This window comes from Echinococcus granulosus (assembly GCF_000524195.1).
Source record: "Echinococcus granulosus chromosome Unknown EG_S00022, whole genome shotgun sequence".
Lineage (NCBI taxonomy): Eukaryota > Metazoa > Platyhelminthes > Cestoda > Cyclophyllidea > Taeniidae > Echinococcus > Echinococcus granulosus.
Window position 1 is genome coordinate 449,174 of NW_020170402.1, and position 9,200 is coordinate 458,373.

General features: G+C 42.1%; 2 protein-coding genes across 2 annotated transcripts in view; one reads left to right on the forward strand and one right to left on the reverse strand. All coding sequences in view use genetic code 11, as the record gives it.

Annotated features, from left to right (window-relative positions):
- Positions 1–5,111, reverse strand: part of EGR_03904 (hypothetical protein) — a gene marked incomplete at both ends in the record, with an annotated part of 6,655 nt that extends 1,544 nt beyond the window's left edge. The window contains 4 exons of the mRNA XM_024493153.1: positions 3,172–3,294; positions 3,897–4,029; positions 4,603–4,835; positions 4,925–5,111. Of these exons, the coding sequence (XP_024352425.1) occupies positions 3,172–3,294; positions 3,897–4,029; positions 4,603–4,835; positions 4,925–5,111 (676 nt within the window). The remainder of the gene's footprint in view (positions 1–3,171; positions 3,295–3,896; positions 4,030–4,602; positions 4,836–4,924) is intronic.
- Positions 5,112–5,356: 245 nt separating this feature from the next.
- EGR_03905 (Tubulin-specific chaperone B) lies at positions 5,357–8,937 on the forward strand (the record flags this gene model as incomplete). Its single annotated transcript, XM_024493154.1, has 7 exons — positions 5,357–5,368; positions 6,152–6,322; positions 6,357–6,603; positions 6,640–6,784; positions 7,157–7,212; positions 7,284–7,356; positions 8,820–8,937. The coding sequence occupies 7 exons, from the start codon at positions 5,357–5,359 to the stop codon at positions 8,935–8,937; spliced, it is 822 nt and encodes a 273-aa protein (XP_024352426.1).
- Positions 8,938–9,200: the final 263 nt, after the last annotated feature.

Genomic DNA, 9,200 nt, shown 5'->3' on the forward strand with positions numbered 1-9,200 from the left:
TTCACATTACTGGAGAACATTTTAAAATGAAACGTGGCTTTAATTTACTGACTGAATCCCTAAGAGTAATAGGAAATAATGCATTAACTAAGTGAACAGCAGAGCCTCAAGCACTCTAACTCACCGAAAGTCTTTCAGGCAGCACTGCGGCTCCAGCAGACTCGGCAATGAGGAAGGCAGAGGCGAGAGCGATAAGAAGGCGAGCAAACATTTTTAGAGTGATTTGTGAGCGTTGGCCGAAGCAGAGGAGGGAGTGACTGGCTACCAGATTTGCTGTCTCTGGCAAACGCTCCTACCTTTTATACACCCGGTCAAGCAGCTGATTGGCTCCTCACTCCCAATACATGGGCATGAGTCCCGCAGAATGGATGGGGGGATGAACCGGCGAACCACTCATTACTGGGGATAGGGAGAGTCGGGGCTGGCGGATGGAACGACGGGGGATGGGCGGACCTTTTTGCTACATCAACGAAACGTTCTGTGGAGGAGAAATTCATGTTTTCTTTCAGAAGTTCAGCCTTAGAGCGAGTTTGAGCCGATAATTAATTGAATGGCTTTTGACCACAGTGCACAATAGGAACGTTATCATTTTCCTCCCTGAGTAAGCAGTTTAAATTAATAACGGGCCGAAAAGTGGAGCGAGCAAACTGACAAGCTAAAATCCAGTCGAAGGAACAATGGAAACTCGCTCGATTAATTTTACCACTCAATGCCTTTATTCGGCCCTCGTCATAAATACTTTGGGGAGTAGTGGTGATTGTGATTAGAAAATTACTATAGTAAACTGAAATTGCCCTCTGAAACGCTTTTAAGAGCCTACTAGAGTACAGTGTCCAAAAAATTGTTTGAAATCTTCCCCGCAGCCCATCGCAATATCCCCTTTTAAATTGTGGGGACCTGGATTAGTGCAGGTGGACATTTGCTGCTCATCTCACTACTATTCTCTTATTTTGAACTCTCAATCCCGTGGTTAAAAGCGAGCTTACAGCTTTTGCCTTCTACCTTACACCTGCTACCTCATTAACACGAGATAGGTATTACTATAGTGACTTTCTTCGGGCGTTTTGGAGCTATTCTGTCGAGCAATGGTTGTCAGCTTAACTAGGTAAATGTCTCAGGAAGTTTCCGCTGCCTTTCATTTGTGGCTCCGAAATTGAGTAAACCTATTTGGCTGCCCTCTGATTTAAAGATTTTTGATTAATAGCTTTAGTCAGTAAAGCGGAAGAAGGTAATGTATAGACGAAGCTTTTGACGCATCTAGCTGCCATATGCTACTTAAGTGATGAGTAGTTACTTTATTCCGGTTTAGCTTACGAGAGGAGATTTTGGAGAGTGGCGTTACCTTTGCCTAGACACATAGGGGCGTCTCGGGTGGCCTTCTCATAGATAGTTAAAAGAACCTAAGGATGCAACAAACTGTCAACAAGTGAATTCTGCTCAAGAGGTTTCAGTCAAGTGTCAAGTGCTTCGAGTGCCCTATGAATTACAAGTGAGGGGAAAGGGGGGTTTCCCAAGAAGTGAGGATAAATGTAGAGTTATATATAAGCTAGAAGCAAAATACTGGTGAAAAACTAGGCCTACTACTTAAAGTTAGTCGTAAAATTCCATGAAAGAGACGCAAATTTGATGAAGTTGTACATACAAATATCAGTACAACTGTAACGCTTTGTACTTTGTTTCACTCATCGTTTTGGTTACTCAGGCACTTAAGGTTCTGCCATTGTACATCCGCTAGCCGACCAAGCCCCGAGTCACGCCGATAGCCTTAGATCTTCTGTACATCAGTAATATATTCTCCATCAGATCCTTACGACTTCTTTCAACTTCAGAGAGGACTCAGAAGCCACTGCTTTCGTTCGGTAAATGCGAAACACCACTAGGTACTCCAGACATCAGAGGAGCATGCATGGGTGTAACAGGTAAGAGAATATTCTACGGAATAGAAGGAGGGCAATGCATGTTTCATGTGACAAATGGTGGTACCCATCCCACTGAAAAATGTTGGCTTTACACGCGGAGATATGCAGCAAATTCTCCAGTCATGTGGTGATTTTTAGGTCCTATTTTAACCTGGACTTAAATTTCGAATATTTGCTACGTCTTCCAAGTTCTGGTGGTTTCAGTAGTTCTGCTTATTTGACCAACTACTTTATGTGGAATAACCTTCAGCTGAAACAGCGCCCCACCCGGAAGAAAAGTGTTTTAATGCATGAAAGGTCTCAGTGGATAAAGCCCTTTCTCCCAAACCTTGTGTATTTCCAATATCCCCAATAGTCTCCTGCGTTTAATGCGGTTTTACACCCATATGTGTAGGTGTGCATACTTAATGTACACCATACTTGTGGTATGAGATGACGAAAAGTGTCCTGTTGTTTAGAAGTTTGCGAATTTTAAGGTTAGAGATCATCTTCTCCCTTTTTTTATATCGAGGTAAAATTCACGCATAAAACTTATTCCTCCTTCAGTAGATTATATAATAAATCTGCTGTCAAATTATACGCGCCTCAATTTAAAAACAAGATTTTATGTATTCAACGCGTTACGACCCTTGGTTATTAAAACAATCATTTGTTTCTCAAAATAGAGCAAATTAAACTACAACAGTACCCATTCACTTAAGATGAATGCATTTAACGAGGAAGTTGGATTTTAAGATGATAGGTCAGTTGAAAAGTATCTATTCAAGGGATAGAAGATGGCGCAGATGGCTGAACAAGTCAACAACTATAAACTTGTAGAAGACATTCAAACCCTAATATTCCACTTCATTAATTCAAGAGGTTAATTTGTTTGCCCAAAACAGCTTAGCGTTTACCACAAAAGCAGCCTTTAGATAAGGATAATATTTACCGGCTTTAAATAAACACAACAACAAAGCGGCCTTCTATTTCCCTTCGGTGTCCACCCACCTCATTTGCCATTTAACTGAGTGGTAAGTATCATTATGGAGAGTTAATTGAGTACACCTCCCTCAGGTAACTGCGATTATGTGGCCCTGCTTGTTTGTTTTGGCAGAGTTAAATTATAGCCTATCTACATAATGAATGGGCTCCTGCGGTCAACGTCCTTCTCCCCCGCCCTCTGACCACGCTCTCCTTACGTGGCCACGACCGACCGGCCTACCTACCAATCCATGACACCTGTCCTCTTATTCCCCTCATATTTAAGTACTTAAGTAAATAACTAAATAACTGGAGAGATTTTGCATTTCTTGATAAAATATGTCAATATCCAGTCGGTTAATTTGTTCTGTTTGCCCTAGAATAGGCCTGTCGGAAAAGATAAAGTACACTTCTAAAGTAGACCAAAGAAATTGACACCCCATATTGGTGGAATTTTCTGGGGTGAATAGCATTAATGCAGCTCAAAGTATGAAGAGTTTGAAGTGTGGTTGTAACCTAGCGTACCCTTAAATTAATGCTTAAACATGCTGGATCTTTAGCTCTCCTGACTTCTACCATATTCATAGTGGTTTGAATGTTCACCCGTGCCTGTAGTTTTCAGCCCGACTGTGGGCTGAAGTCGGAAGAAACATAATACCCGGGCAGATAACGTAGCGTCGGCATACGATAGGGCTTGAGGCTACTGGAATGGGCCAGAGACCTAACCACCTGCAGAAGGTACAATGGCGGAGACCCTCAGCGGTCCCGTTACCAACTAAAGTATTGCAATATCTTACCACGTCTTCAGGGGAGGCTCAGAGCTCTCATATTGGTAGCAGCGAGAAGTGAAAACAGGTAAAATAAACTACTCTCCTAGTCTAAATGGCTGGGTGCCACACAGAAAAGTCGCTGATTCTGCAGATGCTCACTACAGTACGGCTATCGAAACTGTCCCCCATTGACAAGTTCTCAACTCTAGCGGCTAAAGCTACGAGAGGTTACGTTTTAACGTACCAAAGGGAGGCGATGTGGAAGGAAGAGATGGATGTGTCAATGTTACGATTTTACGTGAATCAGAGACAATATTAGCCTCTCTTAACAACCCAACTGCAATTAACCATTTTAAAACATACTGAGATAGGAAATTCTTATGGTCATATATGTGTGAAATGTGTTAATTGTAAGCTTAACTCTCGGTTTTGAAAATGAGCCACTTGGGGATCCGCCATTGTACCATCGACAGCCGGCTTGGCCTCTGGGCCATGTCAGTCGCCTCTCAGTCCTTCTGTACTTCGGCATTTCATATTCAATTCGAGTATTATATTTTTATTCATCTTCAAGAAAGACTCAGATTACTGCGTTGGTGGTAGAGGAAGGCAAATTCTATCCTAAAGGGCAACTACCTTATTTTTACTACCGGATCCCAAACCTCATCGTGACGGAAGAAGAGTATATGCTCCGGTTGAGGGGATCCATGCACCCCCTCAGCTGCATGGAGGTTATATGATTGGGGCGGATAGCTCCTGAATACTTTTACTTCAGACTTGACTACGTTGCGATGGCCGAAGCAGGGAGTTGACCAAGAGTAGCTGATTAGTTAGGGGCTCCACCGTTGTACCTCCGCTAGTTGGCGTAGCCCTTAGGCCAAAACAAATAGCCCCATTGTTATGTCTACTTTTATCCCCAGGACGTTCCCCAGTTCACTAAAATTATGCCTCACCGGTAACGGTAAAAATCGGACTTGAAGGTCCCATTTTCGACAGCTGATGAGGTACTCAATGACTTTTGAATTCGGCTTTTTAATCGTATCAAGGATTTCTCCACTCTGAAATTTTATGTGCTTAGTCTTAAAATAAATATTTTTGATTATTTTTATTTTTTTTAGAAATTGGGGGGGGGGGGGAAAGTGAACTTTTAGCCTAACACAAAGCACAAAATATCTAACAATTTTAACTACATATAGGAAGAATACTTTTATATGACTCCAATAGTCCTAAACACTCTCGCTTATGTCCATTACCGTGGGTTTACTTCGAATTAACAACTCTCGCCATTTAAAACAGAACTGAAAAGATTTAATGCTTTTGTAATTTGCATCAATGCATTCCGTCTCGTATTGACGATAAACATACAAAGTACAGTTTTTCCCTTATTTATAAAACCCAGACAAAACCAAGTATAGATTGGAATCCCTGTGGCCAAAATTGAGAAAAAAAAAATTTCATTCATTTGTGCATTTATTAGGGGTGAGGCACACAAAGTGACTAGATAAGACTTGAAGGAGTAAACTTAATAAGCAGGACAACCGTAATATGGTCGTTCCTCGAATTATATGCTCTTGTGGTTGACAATAAGCCATTAAACAGCGGGCAGTCGTTAAGGCTTATATCGTCTGGTTATTTGAAGTACTATTATAAATTGGGGGCATAATTAGAACTTTGGTAATAGGTAGATGATAAAATGTCCCTGCAATCATGACGGCCTGGGTAAGCCACCTCTCCCCAAACCTTTACAAATAATTTCGGATTTTCTTATTTAGTCAAAAGACGCCGTGCTTTTACAAACCGTGTTTAAATTTGTGGTTTTACCAATGCACACACTATTCACATTGCATCAGTAACCAATGCACTGCCGCAGCGCAGCACAAGAATTTAAATTTTGTGCCATGACCTAACCAGAAGTTCCAAGAACAGCCAATGTTTACCCTGCAGCAAGCAATTCTTAGAATTTTAGCAAATAATCATGCCACAAGAAATAGAAAAGGATGTTAGTACCAAAGAAGGTTGCTGATGTCTCAGCAAGTAACTTAAGAGAAAAAAATGGTCATTTATGTAATACTACGGTGGTTTATGCCCCAGTTTTGGTGAGGCGTAGCTTTTGTATTTTGAATTAGCCTTCTTGTACCTCTTTGGGTGGGCTGGCCTTCGGGCCACCCCAATAGCTCAAACATCCTCTCTGTGCTGAATATGTATTCTGCCCGAGTATATGTCCTCTTTCGTCTTCAGGGAAGTCTCGAGCCGCTACATTTATATTACAACACTATAGTGGATATTGCAAAATTCCTACTATACCCAAAGGAAGGTCATTTGATAAAGGGATGGTTCCGCAAATCTCTGTTCGCGTATTTTTTTCCTTGTACTGACTCCAACATATTTCGAGATATATAAATCTTGTACTTCACTATCTTCTGCTGCAATCGGCCTACATTTTTAAACATGCAACCCAGCAAAATATTCGTTCCATTTTCCTCTAACTTTATGTAGTAATAGCGGATAACTGATTGGTTGCAACTATGTGCTGTTGACGGCGGCTGTTTTGAGATTGTTGCTTCAATTGGCATGGCTTCGAAACCATATATTTCCCTCCTAATTTCATCCAGTGCAACGGCAATGTCATGTGAAAAACACTTCCCCCTAAGTATGCTATTGTCGAGATTTAAGGTATGCTTGTCTTCAGTCCTCTCTACGGGGTTAGGAAAATATAGTTCTGATTACTGGTTGCGACAACAAGACCATGAAACTAGAGCTTAGAGATGAGAATGAGAAGTTTGTCAAAGAATTGACGGATGACTCAAAGGCGTTGGAAGAGCTTGGTCTCAAAAACGGTTTTCATGTGCATGTCACTGACCCAACCGTCGAAGCTGGTTTGTATGACAATATTCTGCGGCAGGACATGGGAGATAGATTCAAACTTTCCGACGAGCAGTACGCGGGACGAAAAAGTAGGGGCATATTTACCACTCTTTGTACACGTTTAGATACCTTTCTGGCTTGGAAGAAGCAGTACAATTTGGGAGAATTCCGAGAAATTGATCCTGAAGAACGGAAGGCTGCTGAAGAAGCGAAACTTGCAAAAGAAGCTGCCGATAGGAAACTCATAGAGAGTATGAAGATCGGTGACAGGTTAATTTACTTCTGGACTGTTACTTTTGTGTTTTACGAAGGACTTGTCTGGTTCTTCAATCCTCTTATCTTGAATAATTTCATTTTCACCAGGACTTTCCTTAAAAGTCTTTTTTTAGCTGGGAGGATGTCATAATGTTTCTTTGGATTCTGAGCACACGATTTTTGCAATTTATTTCGACGGAGGCATTCGTTCATTTCCCCCTATCTTCTATCACCGATCAAATTGTGCCTGTGCTGCTGTAGTACTATCCTGTTAAAGGAAACATCGCACATTAAAGCGAAAACCACTAAAGGACGGTTGGCTAAATATCATTTATAGGTGAGGGTACGGTGGTGTAGGATATGTGAGCGATTTTTGTCCATTTGTAGATGCGAGGTTCGTGTTCCAAAGCAGCCAGCCAGACGCGGAGAAATAGCCTTCCTAGGTAATCGCAAATTTTGGTACCTAGAAGCGGAAATTTAAGTTGATGTAAACGCTAGCTTTCCCTAACTTTAGGGGAGACCAAATTCAAGGAGGGTATTTGGGTTGGTGTGAAGTACGATGAACCTCTCGGTCGGAATGATGGGAGGTGAGCTGTTGCATTATATCCAAAACTGACCTTTCTTTTGAGCGCACTTTTTCCTCAAAGTGTATTTTCACTTGTAAATGCGATGCTTGATTGTTTGGCATAACCAAACGTACCATCGAAGCCAAGCTTTTTCCGTCTGAATTACAGAAGTTCGTTGGCTTGGGAATTGTCGGAACGTCAGCACTGCACTTTAATGCTCTTAGTTTACCCCTATTTTGAGATGGATATATCTAGATCTGTTGATGGTGGCTGCAGGTAATCGCCGCCTACTTTGGGCCTGGCCCAGGTCTTTTGCATGGCTGACTCATTTTCAGGGCTGATCGCTGGGCAGAACTTAATTTTCCAAATCATTGACTGCCATCTGTATTAGCTAAATTTGCACTAAAGATCCTGATTACTGGTGTTTGAGGCTCTTTTCACGGCTGTTTTGGATGTGTATTCGTCAGTACACTTCAAAAGGCGGGCTGGCATTTGAACCTGCTAGAGTTTTACTTTCAAGTCGGTTTGCCCCCCCAATTGGTGTCTTCTCCATGTTCTTACTCTTCTTTCGTGCGGAGAGATTTATCGTATTGTTCCAACCAAAGTAGATGGTAGTCAACTTTCTCCTTGTTCTAACTCCATTTAAATTTTGTACTTCGTGAGGCATATTGCAATTTCGCTGGGACAAGTTGTAGATTAAGGCTTTGATTTTCCTCACACTCATAAAGCGAATGTTAGATTTTGGATTGGAAGCAAGGAGGTCGTCGTGCATAATTTTCTAGGCGCTACTGTGTTACTTTCAGTCTCCCCGACATTGCATTCAATGTTTGGAATTCGTTGAGATAGTGAGAAATGCTGAAAGGTTGTTAGTATCTCATGAATGTCAACCCATTCTGACGGACCAAGTCAATTCCTAAATGGACACTACAGGATTTGGCAGAAAGATAAAAGTGGTGGAAGAATACGAGTTGACAACCGTATTGTCCCATAAATGCGACTTCCCTCGGCCTCGATAGCTTATTTCTCACTACTATATACGTCCTCCAGGTAATCTTTCCTAGGTGTTTTTAGTATTACTGCTGAAAACTATTGTAGCTACACCTCAAACAGTAATTTAAGTTCAGGTGAGCATATAAATCGTCACGTTGAAGTAGTACTGATCTGTGAGTAACTCTTCCCACTAAGGGCTTGATACCCGTCTCCAATGCCAAGGTGTATGCCGTTGTATTGACTCTACCGTCTCAAGGAGAACATAGCGATGTACGTATACGATCTCCGTGGGAGATCTCATACGCTTCTTGGGGAAAAATAGGATTTCTGGCTGTTTCAGGTTGCTGAAAGTATATCCTTTCCTTTTTGTGAACAACAACCTATCTTTTATCTCTAACTGCTAGTGCTAGGAAAAGGGGCAAATCGAAGGTCCTTATCAATAGTAAAAATTGAGCTCGACATCAGCTAATCCGTTCCTTTTACATCCTTTGTAGCGTCGACGGCTACCGGTACTTTGAATGTCAACCTAAGTACGGCGCCTTTGTGAAGCCGCATTTCGTAGAGGTGGGCGACTTTCCAGAGCTTGGTCTGGATGACCTAGACGAGATATGATTGTCTGTTTCCCCTTCTTCCACATTCCCTTTCCCCTTCTCCAACTCTGCGCCGCATTTTACTCCATTTCTGCCTCGAGTTGCACCTTTCAGGCTATTTCCTGATGTATGGGGGTTTTCCAAATACCGCCGGTGAGCAGTTGTGGGGCTGGTCTCTTGTTTCCCTACTGCTTCCATGCGTCGCTGAGGCCGTGTTGGGGCTCAGTTGAGGTGGGTTTGGGTGTCGAGGTTGTGCGTTGCTGACGGACGGGGCGGGTGGGCTAT